The 18848-nt window shown below is 46.7% G+C and overlaps 1 protein-coding gene across 1 annotated transcript in view; it reads right to left on the reverse strand.

Moving 5' to 3' along the window:
* VILL (villin like) overlaps positions 1-18848 on the reverse strand; it is a 38900-nt gene that overhangs the window by 1440 nt on the left and 18612 nt on the right. The window contains exons 5-19 of the mRNA XM_052807810.1: positions 17695-17803; positions 17258-17368; positions 15581-15780; positions 15415-15493; positions 13953-14051; positions 10952-11105; positions 9810-9910; positions 9006-9143; positions 8318-8476; positions 7244-7423; positions 6346-6491; positions 5489-5633; positions 4639-4827; positions 2297-2365; positions 1133-1384 (exon numbers count right to left, since the gene is read on the reverse strand). Coding sequence (XP_052663770.1) covers positions 1133-1384; positions 2297-2365; positions 4639-4827; positions 5489-5633; positions 6346-6491; positions 7244-7423; positions 8318-8476; positions 9006-9143; positions 9810-9910; positions 10952-11105; positions 13953-14051; positions 15415-15493; positions 15581-15780; positions 17258-17368; positions 17695-17803 — 2131 coding nt within the window. The remainder of the gene's footprint in view (positions 1-1132; positions 1385-2296; positions 2366-4638; positions 4828-5488; positions 5634-6345; positions 6492-7243; positions 7424-8317; positions 8477-9005; positions 9144-9809; positions 9911-10951; positions 11106-13952; positions 14052-15414; positions 15494-15580; positions 15781-17257; positions 17369-17694; positions 17804-18848) is intronic.

The raw sequence follows: 18848 nt of genomic DNA on the forward strand, positions 1-18848 counted from the left end.
CCTCATCCCGCTTCCCAAAGTACCAGGGGAATAAAAGCCCACCAGCCCAAAGGAATGCTCTGGTTTTGAGGGGTTAGCATGCTCTGGCTGGAGTTTGGTGCCTGCTAATCATATGGAGGCCAGGACAAGTCATGGTGCATCGGTGATGTTCTGCTGGCCAAAGTTTTGGGTGGTTTCTTAGGTAGTGATTCACAGTGAAAGCATCTCCCCCTCGCTCGGTTCCACCCCCCAAATATTCCACTGGAAATAGTCACTCCCACTGCTAGAAAGACAGAAGGTTTTGTAGATAATGGGCTCATCAGTGATACTGAGAAAGACCCTGTGGGAAATGGAGGTTTAGTTTTCCCCGGCATTTTGGGTAGAAGAAAGCACTCTTGTACAGCCCAGCTGAAATACAATCATTAGCACGTGGGCATTGCCGTGGGGCAGAGCCGCTGGCCCAGCTGTGGATCAGCTCTCTGGCTGTGGGTGTTGGCCTTTGCCAGGAGATCTGCTGGGACAAGACATTGGTCAAACATGGGTCGTAGAGAGGAGAGGGAATCAGTCCCCTTTGTCCCTCCCATCGGCTTGCTTGGACTCGGCTACAGACGTTGCCAAAATCCTTGGGTTGATCGGAAATCTGAGATGTGGCATTCCTCCCTGTCCCTGGATGGGATTTGCTGAAATGCAAGCTTTCTGACAAAAAAAAAAAAAAAGAGACCTCTTCTGGAAGGAGTTTCAAATGAAAACAAACACCCACAGCCCAGGCAAAATGCAACTCCTGGCTTCATTCTCAGCTGTGTCACTTTGTCTCGCAGGAGCTGTACTTTTTATTCTCTGTCCCTCCAAGGACAGAGGTTGGGTGGCAGAATTAAACAACTCTAGCAGAAGAAAATAGTTTGAAAAGTAACTATTTAAAACTCATTTTTCTCCCCCCACTCCCCTAAAAAAAAAAAAAGAAATACATCAAGTAGGGTAAAACTACTACAATTTCCTCTCATGTGAAGCTCCTGCTTTTTGATGAGACCTATGTGTCCAGCTGGTATCTCCGTGAACCTGAAGCAGGACTTAATAGTCTAAAGTACTAGTGCACTTAGCCAATGACTAAGTTCCAGGTTAAGCTACAAAGGCATCAAACCAGCAATGCTGTCACCTCTTTTTTAGTAGGATCCACGCCTTCTGGAAGTTCATCCACCGTCTTGTTCATCAGCACCTCTCGGGAGTAAATTCCTTCGCCGTTGGGCACCATGGAAGGGCTGCTGTTGTAGGTGCTGCTATTGCTGTAGCTGTTGCTGTCACTGTGGTTGAAGTGCGATTTATACTCAGGGGAAGCACTTGCCATACTTGAACCTGCCAAGTTGGTCATGCTGAGGGTATTCTTGTTCAGGCTGATGTTATTAAGGTCCTGCCAAAGGTAGGAAAATATGTCAAGACAAGAAGCTCTGGCAGAGCAAGTTGGGGTTTATCCCAGGACCTTTCTCTCTGTTGGGGCTGGGGGGACTGTTTCTGGCACAGACTATCTGTTGGTCTGTTGCTCCAAAGCAGCAAAGGGAAAGTCTGAACTAAAACATTAGTCCAGCACCTCCATCAACGTTACATCGTGATGTTAGGACTGCCAAAAGCACAGCACTGATGAGAGCCCTTAGAAATAACTGAAAATACTCACTGTAGTCTCATTCTTCTCATGGTAACAGCAGGGGAAGGTGCATGTGGGAGGACAGAAGGTGAGATTAGATATGTACCATGTCTAAAACTTCTAAATTACCTGCATACCCTCCCTGATATGCCATCTCTCCTGCTTCAAAGCCCCTGCCACTTCCTTCAAGCCTTCCTCCTGCCCCTGTCCAGGGCAGAACTGATCCCGTGTGACAATCACATTTGGGACTCTTGGGATCTGGTTTCCTCTGTGCTTTGTAGGATCTCCCACTGGGCTATGCCCTCCCTGACCAGGGGCTCCTTGTCTGGGGTCTCAGGGGCCCCACCACTGCAAACTACTCATACAACGCTTAACTGCACACTCTTATAGCTGCACACACTTTTATTTGCGTGTGTAGTTTAGAAAGCAGCTGGCCAATCTCCTGCTCACAGATGCCTCTGCACAGGACTGGAAAAGCCCCAGGAGATCTGGGTGTATTTATGAGTTATTAATCACGTCTCCCTCTGCTTTCCACGGAGGAGCACAGCTCTGATCCTGACAGCTTGAGGTCCCCATGCCTGCCCTGATCATTATGTCCTCTCCTTCATGCGAACAGGCTGGGGGACGCGGTGGGGTTTAAACCCAGGTGTTTCCCACCCGTATGGTCGAGAAGCAACTCACCACTTTGATCTCGGATATAGCCGACATCTCTCCTAAGCTGTTCTTCATCTCCTCATAAGACTTGCCATCCTAAAGGTAAAGAGAGTTGTAAGAAGCACGGGCTGCCTTTAATTAGCACATGCTCCTGTTCTCTATCGGGGTCAGGAGATCATATGAATTTTAAAGCGGAGTGGTGCCCATGCAGCTGGCAGCTGGTGCCTCCTGCAAATCCCGGCTCCTGGAATCAGAAGGCTGTGCCAGAATCTGAGCTTTCACTTGAAAACAAAGAAACAAATGGACTTTAGCCTTTGCAGTTGTACAGTAATGGGTGAAACCAGGAAATTTAAAGACTTCAGAGAGCAGAAGGCAAATGAAGAGAAATCATATTTACTACAGGATTGAAATCTCTTAAATTTTAAATGAATCTTGCAATGCATGAAAATTTGGGATAAAATAATATTCCTTTTTTCCCTCCCCTGATTCATTTAGCTAAAGCAACCAATTTTTCAAAGCCTCAATCCCTGACTTCTTGTAATTTGGTGCCATGTATTATCAGCTACCTCTTATTTCCTAAAAAAATGGAATATGCTAGATATATTAGCAAAGCTCATGACTGTGTTTTCCTAAGCAGCCAGGAGATGTCAGTTCTTAACAGAATCATTGAGCAAAGTTCCCCAACAAGAACAAACAACATAAACACATGGACTGCAGAGCAAACAAATTTAGACCCAAAACTGAGCAATGAACACACACCAGATGTTTCTGGGATGTCAACAGTTTGGATTGCTTGTCTGTAGTTGCTGGAGCTGCCTACAGGGGATATTTTTAGAGGCACATATTTTATGAGCTGTATCCTTGTTTTTCAGCGGTTGCTCAGAAAAAAACCAAGGTTTGACCTTTGTTCTAAGCATCAACATTGTTTTACAGGTCATTGCTCTGGGAGTTGCTGTCTTATCTGTCCAAACCCGGCTGTCAAGACAGGCTCTCTACCACCACACTGGTTGCAAAGAAAGGCGATGCAAACCCAGCTACAGGAAATAAAATATCTCTGTATGAGTTTTCCTGCAGTGTGAAGCCCCCTGGGGACCTTCACGCCATTGCCCTGGCTGTCCCACCTGCAGGCTCCAGCATGGGACTTCACTCACAGCCCTTTGGGCAACTAGAAGACCGGATTGCTTGCAAACTGGCTGAACGTCCATGTTCATAGAAAAAACCAGGAGCGAGAAGGGACAATCAGTGGCAGCCCACCAGGGAAAGCTCTGGGAATACACCATTTGGGAGCTGAGCTTTTCCCAACTGCCCATCATCTTCTGCCTTGGGTTTTTTTTGTTTGTTTAAGCCGTGAACACCAGTGCCATCAGCTGGCAGGAATTTAGGTGCACAGCCTGGCAGCACTGCTTCCACCTGGCTGTTTGCTATAAACCGATACTCTGGCTCTATTAATCACCAAAGCCCCTCCAGGATTGTTCTTTATTCCCAATATATTCTGTGCTGTAGCACAAAGTCCCCAGGCTGGCTGGACCGGCTGGTGCATGGTCTGCATGGAGTTAAGTGCACCTCTCCTTCCTCCGTCCAACCACGCTGTGCCCAACCAAGGTTGGAGACTGGGTCCTGACAGTGCACCATGGGGCTTTATGCGCTGGCCACAACAGCAAATCTCTGCTCCACATTATACTCCTGAAATGATTTGAAGCCCATGTGTTTGAAAGAGGAGAAAAAGGACTTCTTTCTTTCCCAGGCATCTCCTCAGGCACGTTTCCATTGCTATATAGCAAAGAACTGGTATTTGCAAATCAGCTTTTGAGAAGGGTTGTATGTAGGCACCAAGGGTGACCTTGCTCAGGAGCTCCTGGGCTCTGATGGGCAGCCTGCAAACCCGAACACGAGACCTGTCTGCTCGCATCTTTCGTTTCCCCAGAGTTTGCCCTTCAAGCTGGGCCATAAATTTTTCTCTGTGACTGCATTTTGAAAAAATGATCATTTTTTTTTCAATTTTCTTTATGATGTGGGGTGCTTCTGTTTTCACTCTGAACTTGGTTTTACTACTAGCAGTCCCAACCCATTTTTGGCTGAAATTACAAACCTGATTTGGAACCTAATCTTTTTAAAAATAAAAATGTGAATATTGTGAATTCAAGCACATTTACTTATATTTGCAAAAGCCTCAGTTTCACCAAAACCAGCTACTTTTTGCTGGCGAAGGAGTAGAAGCTGCTCAGGTAGCACCAGGAAAGCATGAAGCTCAGGGCATGTCCTAGCGAGGTTTCGCTCCATGCACCACAGAGGACATGGTCACTGACAATAACACCCTTTAAGCACCGCTGAGCACGCGTGCACACCACAGGGCTTTTCCAGCAACTTACGCTCCATTTGTAGGGGTCCCAAGCGTTGAACCATCCTGTGAAGTTGAGGGGTTCATAGCCCTGCTTCACCAGTATTATCGGAGTTGCCAAGTCTCTCCCTGCTGGATGGGTCTTGAGATACTCCTTAGCCGAAGCAATTGCTTCATTCCTCTCGTATGTGTTGGAGGCTTTGCCAACCCAAAGGAAAATCTGCAAGGAGAGAAGGTGTTGAAGATCAGCAAGTAGTTAGGACCTGTGCAGACATGGCTGTTTGTTCTCCCCTGCCAGCTGGAGCAGAGATAAGACTGGAAATATTGTTTCCCAATAGTTCCCTGGGATTTTGATCCCAGATTTACTCCCAGCCAAGACAGATTTTGCTTTTGAGACAGGGATAAAGCATAAGTATTTCAGGAAACAGTTCTTGTACGTTTCAAGGTAGCTAAACTCAGTCCTTGCATGGGCCAAAACTCCAATGGCCTCAGAAAGCAAAGCCCCCGGAGACAGTTTCTGATAGTCTAAAGCAAGTTGTCACCATTGGTGCTGGGAAATGAGGGGGAGGGTTTCTGGGTGCCACCTCCTTATAGGAGCTGGCAAAGACTGGAGCAGGTCCAGCTCTTCTCAACTTGGAGCAAGGCAGGGACCAGGTGTCTTGGTTTCCTCCTTTCTGAAACAGGGCTAGCAATACTACCTCACTCACGTGTTTCGTGAAGGACTGGACATGCGCCTGCTTGTCTGCCCAAGCATCGTGAAGGGTTTGGAGATGGGGCAGAAGGGATATTACCCTTGGTTTCACCTTGAAGGATGGATTCAAACCAATTAAGCCATAACCTGTTTGAAAATACGTCTGGGGAGAAGGGGAGTCTGTGCTGACCTCTTCCCATGTGTCTAGCAGCATGACATCATCTTCATCCAAGTCTTCCTGGCAGAAGCCCACCACCTCTGTCATGATGAATCGACCCGTCTGGTTGGAGCACTCGAAGAGGCGAGGTTGGTAGTGTGTGATCTGCTCTTGAAACCTTCCTCATGCATGGCAGGGAAAGAAAAAGCAAGAGAGATGGAAACCTTTCCCTTGTGGTTTACTGCAGGGCCCTGCCGCTACTTGTCATGACCTTGATGGAAGAGGTGGGAACATGGCAACACTCATCTGAGGGCCTGAAAGTCAGCAAAGTCAGGTCTCGGGATTCTTGGACCATTTTAACAATTTTTAAAGGTAACTTTTTCTCCACCCAAAGAGGGCAAAAGCAGAACCCTTTCATTGTGGAGATGACCCTGATGTCAGGTGAAAGCCACATCAGACCATTTGGTTGCAGAGGAACCCATCACCTGCCCAGAGGGCTGGAGAAATCCAGGTTGTTCAAAAGCAGATTTAGTTTCATGAATCTTCTGGGGCTGCCCATAAACCTAATAATGGCTGGAAATGGAGCATGTGGTTCATGTAGCCCTTATGACAAGATATGGGATGGATTTACTGTGAGAAAAGGAGGATGTAGCACACCCTTGTCTGCAGGGTTTGGATCTGCAGCTCCTACTTCACAGAAGGCCTGACCCAAAACCTAGGAAAGAGACATCTTGGTGTAGTTTCTGACCAAGCTTTTGGTGATATTCTGACCTCGTTCTCCCTTTAGTGAGGACACAGTATCAGAGTGCTTACTCACCTTCCTGCAAAGTTTTGATCCCTTGCTTAATGTTGCCTGGCCAAGCCCAGAGGAACAAGCAGGTCACTATTACCTCTTTTCACTGGCGTAAGGTGCTTTGCCTCCCAAGGCTTCCCAGAACTCTGCGGGCTCTTGTCCTTCCAAAATGGTGTGCTTGTCCCGTTTGGAAACGATGTCAGCTACCATTTTTGCCATCTCCCTCTCATCTCCGCTGCATCCCTGTGTTCAGGATGTAAGATTGAGGTGGAGTTAGGGACAGCCTGGCAAAACTTATCTGTGGGGAAAAGTTGGCTTGGTCCTACCCTCCTCTGGAGAGTTTTAGACCTGCTTGAATGCTTTTGAGGGTCTCATCTGAGCTGGTCACTCAGAATCCATTTCTAGTCCTTGAAGGGACATTCAGCGCAGCCAATGGCATCTAGCCCAAAACTCATATAATCATAGTATGGTTTAGGTTGGAAGGGACCTTAAAGATCATCTAGTCCAACCCTCCTGCCATGGGCAGGGACACCTTCCACTAGATCAGGTTGCTCAAAGCCCCATCCAACCTGGCCTTGAATACTTGAAATGATGGGGCATCTGCAACTTCTCTGGGCAACCCTTCTGCTTCGGTTTGATCTACAATCTCATCCTGAAACACACGACTAAACCAGGATAAATGAATATGCTCTAATGCTGGCTAATTTCTTACAGCTGGAGAACTTGGGGTGCTTTATTCAGCTGAAAGCTGTATGTACATCTAAAATGAGGTGAGGTGAATCCCAAGATGGGTTACTTCTGTAGAGAGAGGGCTGTGCTACTGCTGATCCTCCACAGACAGAGCCTTCTCCTGGGTGCACCTCGCTCTGTTGAAATTAATGGGCTACCTGCCCAAAGATACACCTCCACAGCTCAGTGGAGGTCGGAGGCTCGAGCCCCACATCAGCCGTTTTGGCTCCCTTCAGCTGCCTCGCCTGGACTCCCTGCAGTCTCACCTTCCCGCACCACAGGTAGCAGACTTGGCTGGTCGACAGCAGGAAGACGTCGTTGGAGTTGAGCGAGGAGGCCCGGGCTGGCACCTCTGTGGCCTTTGTGTTCATCTCGTCCGTGCCCCTCACCTGGAAGAGGCGGATCGCCGGCTCGGGCGTGATTTTCTGAGCCCGGCTCGTGCCGCCCTGCAAGGACACAGAGGGAAGGATGGTATTGGGAGGTGAGGAGGGCACGCAAACCCAGGGTGCAGCTGGTTTGAGGAAGAAGGCTCTTGGGGCCACAACCTTCCATGCTGCTGCAGCGATGGACCATGGTCCTGCACAGAGCAGGTGAGGAAATCCAAATACCTTCTGGTTCCAGGTCAGAATAAAACCCACATGTCATAACTTCCACATTTCTCCCTGGTTATTCCGAGTCTCTCCCACCTCCCATCAAGATGTTCAAGTTCAATGTGAACAGATCTCAGTGTCTGCAAAGCATTTGCCATGTAAACTGGGCAAGGCAGCTGGACTCATATTTCCAGCTGCACTCAGCTTAGCTGAACATCTGCCATAGAAGTTGTATGGTGCGACCAACACTGCGAGCTGAGGGCAAACTCCCTCTTCCCCAGCCTTTTGCAATGTCTCCACCACTGATGCTGACAGCCAAAGCAGCAAGTGAAGTGGGTTAGTAGTTAACGTGATATAATTCAGGCAGGGACAACACAAATCATGTAACTGTAGGATATTTTGGAGGACCCTTTCTGGATAGTCGTATCTGTAATTTAGAGGATGATTGTCGTATTGTAACTCTGCAAAATATTTTGGGATAGAGTTGGAAAGAACATTACACGTTAACGCTGGAGCTCAGGGGTGGACAGCTGAGTCTGGGTCAGTCCAGGACTGTGTTTACACATATGGTGTTCAGACTACTTGGGAAGTAGTAGAAATGTTCCACCACTTCCATCTGCCAGCCCATGCAGTCCTGGCAGGCTCCTTTCCTGAATACAAGCCCATTTTCCTGGACTATTTCCATCGCAACTGCCAAGCCATCGTTGGTTCTTGCACCTTCCATTGCCCATGCGCACGAAGCTACATTACCTCGTAAATGACCAGCTTGCCCTTGAAGATCGCCAAGAAGTGTGTGGGCTCCTTGCCCATTGTCACGCGCACCTGCACAGCCTCGTCCCCATGCTTTTTGTCCAGCTCGATGGCATTGAGGGCACAGGCGGTGATTTCATCCACAGAGGCATGGCGACCCTGGGGAAGAAAGAGATGCCACATGTAACGTGATGGGTATAAAGGGCATGAAGGGTATAAAGCTCTGCACGGTGTGACATCTTGCCAATCCCAAGCCCTGCATATAATATCGTGAGATCAGAGTTAAAACGACCAGATGTTTAAATTTCACTTGCGTTCTAGTTTTGGAGGCTTTAGCATCCCATTTTCAAAGCTTCTCTCTGCATTCCAGGGGAGGTAAATATACTTTAAAAAGGAAAGCAGAGATATTCATATACTCACTTGTCTCCAGGAGCTCAGGCTTTAAGGGACGATCTGAAAGACTGCAAAGTTTGACCTCAGCACTGTAAGCCACATCATCCTTCACTATTTCTGTCTGACATTGCTGGCTCTCAGTCTGATGCCAGCTTGGGCTCAGAGTGTCCATGCTGCCTACAAAGCACAGCTTGGGCTATTTGCAATGGACAACTAATGAGCAAAGGGCGTGTGAGTTCTTCTGGATGGGAAGAAGTGGATTGGGAACAGCCCCTTCTGCTTTGGCTTGACCTACCTGCCACATGTAGAGGACATAGTGAGGCCTGCCTGATCTCAGATAGGTGTACAGAACCAGGTAGCAATCACCCCCGTAGAACTGCCCATATGTCTTGGGATTCACTGGCTGCATTTGCAAGTCCTCAATCCTCCACACCTAGTGAAAGAAACATCTCGGTGAGCAGCAGTGGAGTCAACGTGAAGACGGAGTGCAGCCCCTTTGCCAGCAGACCACTGAAGTTCGGGTCTTCAGTTGGAAAGATAAACCTTCCCCTCTCCTCCAGACGCCAGCCTATGTTCCCCCAGCTTGACTAAGTGCTTGCTGGCAAAGTCCGGTCTCTCCAATGACTGCCACAATACATGTGCCATTAATGGACTTTCAGCAGTCGGTAGCCCTCAAGGAGGAGCAGCCTCCAGGTCCCTCTCAGCCCCACAGTCCCTCTCTCAACCAGCTCCATCTTCCGTGGGAGGCCACAAGAATGGGAGAGGGGCCTCTGCTCTGCACAAGTTTGGTTGATATGGACCTAACTGAGAGACAGGGTGAGAAGGGAATCGACTGTATCACCTCATGACCCATGCACACGGCAGGAGAGGGGTCAGCTTGGTGACTGCTTTGCTCCACAGGCCATGGGCTGGAGGAGAAATGCCCCCGAGCTACTGTTAGGGTTGGCAAGCAGGTTGCTCTGGTTGAAACCATGCTTTCTTGGGGAGGATAGGTGGGCACATCTCCACAGCTCCGTACAGCTGCTGCGTGTGAAAAGGCAGAGGCGTTTGGAAACGCTCTGGTAACTGCATCGTCTGTCAGCGAAAGGAGCTCTCTCACCTCTATCTCCCCAGAGGCATCATCTACCATTCTCTGCTCAGCAGCTAGCTCCGGTCTGGCGTGGAGCTGAGTGGTGTCAAACTTCACCTGCTCCACCTTGGCTGCATGCACCAGCAGAAAAAAAACCAAGAACCCAGTGAATGCACAGTTACATACAAACCCTCTGCATCACCCTCACGCACACACACAATCGTTATAGACGCGAGAAAAGCCTGGTCCGCCGTTGCAAGAAGTTAGTCTTGCCACCAGTAAGCCAATGTTGATTTTGGAATATGCAAGAGCTCACGCACTCCAGTGTTGATCTGTTACAGGCTGGCAACTGGCCATATAGCACGTTCCAGTAATGATTGGCTGGTAAAGATATTAGTTGTCTCCTGACTGAAAATTCATAATTGTTTTCCAAATCTATACATATTTACCTCCTTTTAAAATGTTGCTTTCAGAAATGAAATGGCTACATTTCTCCAGCTCATGGTAAAGAGAGAGTATTTATGGACAGCACAGAGAAAGACAGAGGTCGAGAGAAAAGGGAGAACTTGCAAAGCCGAGAGATTTGCGGCTCTCAGGGTATTATTGATGGAGACATTCAGCATCTCTGTCACCATCCCACCATTCATCAACAAGTTCTCTCTCTTCGGTATTGTTTACTCTTTGGGGTTAATGCATTGTAATATTCACTTCAGCAGCGTGATAAATTGAGGCACTGCTTACACCTGGTGTAAATACGGAATAATTCCATTGATGTCAGGAGGGTCTTGGATGGATGCCAGTGTAAATGAAAGCAGAATGTTGTTCAACACTTCCTTATCAGGTTCAGTATTAGCCCTTTATAAAGAAAATTAGGAAGTTCTGCATGTGTGAAATTTTACATACAATTTTTCAGATGAAAGTGATCTTCTGCCAACATTTACATTTGGAATAAGTGGCAGTTTAGTTCATATAAGAAGCCTCAGCAGTTCTGAATGTTGTTCAGTTCCCAAATCCTTTGCATCTACTGAAGAAGGTGGCAAATACAAGGCATGACAAGAATGTGCACTAGATTTTCAGGATACTGAAGGCAGGAAACAGTTAATGTGAATGATGTTCCCTCAGCTGTGGCTTAGCACAGGTAGGAAAGCCAAATCCAGGACAAACATGCTCACCAATTTTGCCAGTAGTGTAGACTTTGCCCAGTCCTTGCGTTTCATCCTTTTCTGTCCACCTCTGGAAGAGCTGTTTAAACATGGCTGACTCTGCTCCATCACTGATCACTTCAACGTTGGTGGATGAAGGATAGCCTTTGGCTTGGATAAAACCCTAGTGGGGTTGAAAAAGGACATTAGTGGGGACACACCGAGCTTTTTACACACATGGGAAGAGGGATGCGGACATGAAACAGCCCAGAGAGTGAACATCCTCCAGTGAACACATGACCAAGGGGCAGGATTCACCCCAGGACTTGCGTTCAGACTTACAAACAGAGATGTCTACAAGCTCTCACTGTAGTATCCATGTTTATTTCTGTGTTTAGGGGACTGAACCCTAACCCTAGAGGCTGGTCACCTGGATCACATCCTACGCTTAATCTCTACATGGCACCTTAATCTTGAAGAAAATCTCACTCAATGGGTCTAATGAAAAATCTTCCTCCTCTATCTCAGACAGCTCCATTGATGGCTTCTGGGGATGGATCTAGGACTGGAGGGAGCAGTGATGGGGTGTGCCCATGACCCAAGAGCCTAGTTCAGTTCTTTGCTTTTCTCCAACCTTTTTGTCCCTCTCTAAAACAAGTAAACTGTCCTCCCTGTAGTATGATAGAGAGCATGCATGCCAGGGTAGTGACGGGATGGAGCCAGCTAAGTACCCCAGAGCATGATGTGTGTTCTGAAGGGACTAAACACTCACAAATCTCTATTTTTTTTCTTTTTTTTTTTTTCTAAACCCACATTATTTCTTTGCAATAGAACTACTATTGAGATAAAAGACTACTACAAAAGAGGTGCTTGATACAATACGAGAGGGAAGAAAATTATCTGTGTTCTGCCACAATGCCAAAGTCATTGCTTGTTTTTTGGGAACTGCTCTCATGTTTATCTCTGCAGGTTCCAGGATGACCTGGAGGTACAGTGCTGACAGCCGTGGTTCAGGAAAGGAGCCTGACTGTGGGCTTCTGAGCATTCATCTTCTGCTGTAAATACTGCAGCCACACACTACCCCCAGGGAAAAGCAGAGCAGATGGTCTTCCCATCCCTCCCACCTGCCACACTGAAAGAAAGAGATATCTTTTGTTCTACATGTGTAGCTCAGGGCCAGAATTTGCAGAGCTGATTGATTGCCTACTAAAAAGCATCCGAGTTAAGCTTTTGAAAGGAGCATGGAGGACTGCAAGATAAGTTTTAAGGCAAAGTTTGTCTAAGATTTTCTTCTCCAAGACAATAGATACAATTGGTATTGAAGCTGGGTGTCTCCAGGTAAGACCTGGTTGAAGGTGGGGACACTGAAGTTCGGTATCTCCTAGTAAGATGAATTAAAAGCTAAGTTCCCTTGTAGCATTTACTTCAATGTGCCAACTTGTGAAAAAACCTACCAAATGCCTTACTTGCTCAGGCTCCCTTGAGGCTAATTTTTTTCTGAAAGGAAGAGTTGAGGCATGCTCTGCCAGAAAATAACTGCATGGCAGCTCATCTGGAGGAGCGGCATAGGTGCCAGGGCACTATGCTGGTGTGCTCTACCTTAATGTGAGCCCTGTGCTTGCCTCAGGTTGGCCAATCTGAATTAATAGCAGTTAATAACAGATCTTCTTCTACCCAGTGGAAGAGCCCTGTATCATCTTCAAATTCACAGGCTGTCGCGGTTTAACCCCAGTCAGCAACTAGGCACCACGCAGCCGCTCGCTCACTTCCCCCCCACCCAGTGGGATGGGGGAGAGAATCGGGAAAGAAAAGTAAAACTCATGGGTTGAGATAAAGACAGTTTAATAGGACAAAAAGGAAGAAAATAATAATGATGATAATAATAATAATAAAATTACAATAATAATAATAAAAGAATTGGAATATACAAAACAAGTGATGCACAATGCAACTGCTCACCACTCGCCGACTGGTGCCCAGTTAGTTCCCAAGCAGTGATCTCCCCCAGGCCAACTCCCCCCAGTTTATATACTGGACATGACGTCACATGGTATGGAATACCCCTTTGGCCAGTTTGGGTCAGCTGCCCTGGCTGTGTCTCCTCCCAACTTCTTGTGCCCCTCCAGCCTTCTTGCTGGCTGGGCATCAGAAGCTGAACAATCCTTGACTTTAGACTAAACACTACTTAGCAACAACTGAAAACATCAGTGTGTTATCAACATTAGTCTCATATTAAATCCCAAACATAACACTATACCAGCTACTAGAAAGAAAATTAACTCTATCCCAGCCGAAACCAGGACACATGCAGAACCTGGGCCCAGATCCATTGGTGCTGTGAAAAAGACTTGTTGCCTGTAATGGACTTGCAGTTGAGGCTTGTAGCACCTACATAAAAGGTCTGGCTTTTCCAGAGACCCCAAGTAATTGAGTTCCTCACTGACTTGCACAAGGTGTTACTCTCGGTTGGGAACACAAGAGATGCCTTTCAGGGCCAGAGCAGTGGTCCGTGCTGCCTGGGACAGTGGCATTAAGAGATGCCGTTTAGTGACACATGAGCTTGGGGGCTGTTTTCCCTGTGATCCCTTCACTCTCCCCAGCATCCACAATAATGGGTCATGGATGTTAGAGAGAATGTAAGAGCCCCTTTAATATCTGTTTATGGACCTCTTGACCATGAACTTGTCTAATCCCATCTCGACCCTGCTGATACTCTCTGCCTCCACCATCTCGTGAATCATCAAATTCCAGAAATCCACCATTTACTGCGTAACAAATTATTTACTTTTATACTTTCTTTTCTTTAACAAATTTCTTCGTAGTTTTAGTGGCAGGTCTTAGTTCTAATGCAATTTGGTGACTAACAATTTTGTGTTTACGTCATCATGCCTCCGTTAGATGTTTAACTTCTCTCTCTGCTACTACACAGGCCAGCTCCTCAAGACGCACACTTAATTGTAATTAGTGGTCAGATCTAGATTAGCACTTAGTCAACCTCCCACGACATTGTTTGCACTATATTACAACTCACCACAGCTCGAGTGAAGGCTGCTTTTTTCTCTTCCAGGCTGGAGGCTTTTCCTCTCCAGACGTAAATCTTAAACCCACCTTGGTCTAAAATGTAGCAGTCCTGAGGTGAAACAGAAAAAACAGACATAAAAAACTCTGTGCAAGCAAAGGTCCTAATTTGTAGCCTACTCGGGTTGGATCCTTCTGGAAGATTTAGATTAGATATAGATCTAGCTCATTTCCTTGCCTTGCAGAGCTCTAATCCTGGTGCAATCATTAGCAGAGGCAACAGAGGATGGATTTACTGTGGTTCATAAATGGACTACAACTACCATCAACCCTACAGTGCAAGGGTTCATGAGTATGCTGACTTTGCGAGCACACCTGACCCAGGCAGCTGCCCTTTAACTGTAATGAGTTAAAATATGTGTTTTTCTTAGGCATTGCTCAAAACTGGCCATTACCATCTCATGAGAGATTTTCCCAAACCAATGGAAACACCAGCTCCAAAAGGCTCCAGGAGAAGTGTATGCTGAAATATCGTCCTCAGTCTGCTGCTGGTGGTGCTCATTTATGCCAAAACTGCTACTAAAGGAGCAGGAAAAGTCCAAATTAGACATCTTCTGCATGACTATTTTGTGTCCCCGATCTGGAGCTAAAAGTGTTGCATTATTGTGGATGCAGCAGGATCCTGAACCCAAAAGGGCTGAGATGGCGGCTGAGCAGCCTGTCTCCACTGCAGAGAGTTGGTGCTCCAAACTGACAAACCACTGCGTGACCAAAGGCTTCTCGTTTTTCAGACTGAACTTTGGCAAGAAAAGCAAAAGCTTCACATGCCTGTAGAAGGAGACTGAGATTTAACAAGGCTGACACCAGGGTGAATAAGGGAGCTGGAGCCTTGCAGCACAACACTGTTTTGGAACAGGCTGCTTTGCACTGCAGAGAATTAAGGATGAGCAATTCTCTGACAAATTCTAGCCAGAAGGATATTATTCTGTTTTCTGAAAGCCTTTGAACAGAGGGTCTGTAAGGAATCTCCTTGCAGGGTGGGTCACTGAAACCAGCCACTTGCTACAGCAGGAAAACGTATCTGCATGATTTTGTGAGCAGAGTATTTATTTGCTCTGAATTCTGCAGATGGAAGGCTATCCCTGAACATCAGGTATGGAGAAGCCTTATTTCCATCTGGAATATATTGCTGGCCCACAGCAATCCTTGACTCTGATTGCCAAGCTAATGTCATCTTTGGCTGAGAGGGTCAATTTGCCATCTCTCGTTAGAGCAGCTTCAACGCACCACCTACTTCTGGCCACTTAGTAGGGCTAAGCTGTCCTGTTTTCAGAGGACACCTGATAAACCTGAATGGTTGGAAGGGCTGATAATTTTCAGGAAACAGGGTATACCATTGAAACAGGTGCTCAGCTGAGAATATAGCAAGCCACAGCATCCTTTTCTCGCTGTAAGGACTGATGGCTTTCTCTCACCTCGTGCTGGAGCAGATCCTGCGTCAGGGGTCGGGTGGCTATCTCCTGTACCACCAGGTCGTTGTCCTTCTCGTAGACACTGAAAGACAGAGTCACCAAGCAGAGTCAGCTTCTTAGCACTCGCCGTGAGAAAGGAGTAGGGTTTGCAGCCCATCCCTGGACTTACTGGTAGAGCCGGACATTTGCTTTCTGCAGCTCATCTGCTTTCGCATCTGGGATGGCATCTCGGAGCTCCCCGTGCCTCTCACCCAGCACCATCTTCATGATCTGCATGAGGTCTGGGGAGTCTTTCTCGTTGTCAATAATGCCGATCTGAGCGCGGCCACCTCTTTCGCTGTCCCTGATGCTGCGAGCCAGCACGAGACCCTGCACAAGGATCACCAGGGGATGAGTCCTGATCCAGACAACAAATTCAGCGTGACTCAGACCTACAGCAATGACTAAGCACCAATAGTCCAAGCCAGATTACCACAGATCTCTGAAGCTTCTAGTGTCCTCCAAATTTAGCTATTAAAAAAGAGGATGCCTATAACACCTGCTTATTAACTAACTCTCAGGAAAATATTGCTTATTACAGTCGCTCCGGGAGCTTGCTCCCGCAGGGCACAGGCACACAGTAGCCACAGCAGGCGTTGCCTATGAGTGACTGTACATGAGCAGGTCCAAATATCTTCTGAGATGGTCTGGAGAGAGATGCATGCATGCTGAGGATGAGGCTGGATGCTGCAGAGCTGCAGAACCCTGGGTGCCCCGTGGTGACATTTTACATTTAAATCTTTCAAGTATTCAAAAACCGTGGATGTTTTCTGTAAAAAAAGCAGCGTGAAATGCCAAGCATCTAAGTAGACTGAAATTTCCATTTTCCATTGAATTCCTTTTTCCATGCCTCTTACCACAATAGCTTTGAAAGGGGCCCCTCTTTGTTAGACCTAGGAAACGACCTGCTTGATTGCCAGGCTTGAGATGAACCATGGCCTCTTCCTCACAGCAGCCTTCCTTCTACCTGCCCCCCCTTCTCTGTGTCCTGAGAGTTTCTTTGTCTCTTCTCCACCCTCCATTGGATCTTCTCTAGCCATTGTGTCCTGGAAAAGTGCCTTCCCTGCGAAGCTTCCCCATCTCCTAGCTCATCAGGCACTATCATGTGAAGAGCAGTCCCACCTGTCTTTTAATATGTATAATGACTGGCTACAAATTAGGCCACCAACTTTGCTGATAACCCACTAATATATCTTGCTTTATTACATCTCTGTACCTCAGTTCCTCTATCAGTAAAATAAGGATAATGACCCCTTTGCAAAGTGCCTCAAGAGCTATGGATCTGACCTATCAACACCTGGGTTATGTATTCCTGCTTGTCTCATACTGACCAAGCTGGAATTCCCCGTGATTCTGTAAAAAAAAAAAAAAAAAAAAAAAAGAAAATTCATCTACCTATGGGGTAGTTACTGCAGCTAAACCTACTGGTGTTGCTGACTTTTTAGTCCCACATCATGCAAACTACAGGGCACAGAGGGATGGAGACGGACCTCCCCAGAAGCAGAGGAGCTGGATGCCTTTCTGGAGCTGGAGCTACTGATGTGCTCATGGTCGTCCATGAAACCCAAGCAGAGGCCAGGTCTGAACTGGAGCAAAGCAGTTTGTTGGGCCTCTGATACCAGCAGATGGGCAAGTAGATGATTTACCATGATCTTCTCTGTTTATCTGCGTATCGCTGATTTTACTGAGATTTTCCCTGTGCAAACACTGAGTGTTGGTTTTTTGGTTTTTTTTGGTTTTGTTTTTTTTCCTTTTTCCCCTCCAGGCATCACAAAATACTGCTAGTAAACCAAAGGTCTGTACTCACCCTGGATTTCTCAGCAATGCTGCAGCTGGGGCCGTTCCACTGAATCAGCACTTTCCCGAGGTCCAGCAAGAAAACATCACCCTTATTGAAACTGTCCCAGGAAAGTGCTACCTGTCATGAGGAAATTAGAGAATTTGGCAAACCAGGGGGGACAACAAGAGCTGCAGGAGACAAATCACAGCCATTGCAAACTTGCCCCTGGGGATGTGAGAACTGGTCTGCAATGATATGCTCATTTTTGTAGCACTCAGCTATTCGGAGCTCAATGGCTTCTCTCGTGATAATACAAAACGCCCAAGCAAGGTCTTGAAAACAATCCTGTAGTAGGGGTTCTTGAGCAGAGATGAGCTGTCTAGAAGGCAAACCTGGTCGAAAATGGGTGTAGGAGGAGAGGCAAGGAGAAATGATCGATAAGAAGAGAGGGCTTTTCTTTTTACCTCTGTGGCGGACACATGCTTCTTCCCCTTGACATGAAGAAGACGCTTGATGTTGTACATATTGGTCTCCACATGCTTAAATCCTGAAGCCACTCCACCCTTCTTGTAGCTGTTGTGTAGCAGGGAATAAAGAGTTAGAGCTGGTTAGAAAATGCCTTTCCCTCTACCCTCTGAGAACATCTCAAGCTTGTGGTGACAATTAAAAAACTTAGAGCCAACATAATCTCAAAGTCTTAAAAATGGAATGTCAAATGCTGTATTGCCTCACGCTACTGTTTATGGTCCCTGGTCAAACCATGACTCCTCATGTTGTTCATCTGCCTGTTATGGGTGTTGTGTTGCTTTTGTGCATCTTGGGAGAAGGTGTGTAGATGAACAGGTAGGTCAGGGATGGCAATGGAAACGCAACACAACCAAACTGAAAATGCCATTAACCATGGCAGTGGCATCTCAGAATTGAAATATGCTGTAAACATTCAATTAAAAAATGAAACATATTTTGCAGAAAACAGACTTTTTGCTAAAATCTGGTTTTGTTCAAAATAGTTATCCTTTTAAAAGTAGCTTAGATAGGAAATTGTTGCCATAAGTAGAACAAAATGCTATTGTAAAAAGGTATAGGACACTGTCCTTCTCTCAAATTTAATCTACCAATTCTGTTCTTCCATCCTTGAACACACACTTTGCAATAGCTGCTGTTAGCACTGTATTGCATCACTGCATGATGCCATCCCCTCCTTTCCATGCAGCTTTGCAAGGAAGACACAATCACATCATGAGAGGACACGGTCCCCCAAGGAAGTCCCAGAGCCTTTTTACTGGGTTTTGGGCAAGGTTAACCCACTTCCACATATCCTATACCATTTTAGAAAACAGATCCAATGTTCATATTATAGTGATAATTGACAGAATGTAATTGCCATTTATGGGAAAAAGTGAGAATTACTAGGAGTCTTATAATTTTGCCACGTGGGTAACACATGTATTTTATCATAGCTTGGAAGAGATTGGCAAAGGTGGTCAGGCGTGTGAGTGATTCACAGTACTTTAGACTTGTTTGGCCCAGTTGAACATACCCACAGAAGGATGGTCTGGTGATTAGTCCACCTGCCAAGGTGTGGAAAGAGCCTGGTTTAATTTCTAATTCTGCCTCA

The sequence above is a fragment of the Harpia harpyja genome, chromosome 1, assembly GCF_026419915.1.
Source record: "Harpia harpyja isolate bHarHar1 chromosome 1, bHarHar1 primary haplotype, whole genome shotgun sequence".
Lineage (NCBI taxonomy): Eukaryota > Metazoa > Chordata > Aves > Accipitriformes > Accipitridae > Harpia > Harpia harpyja.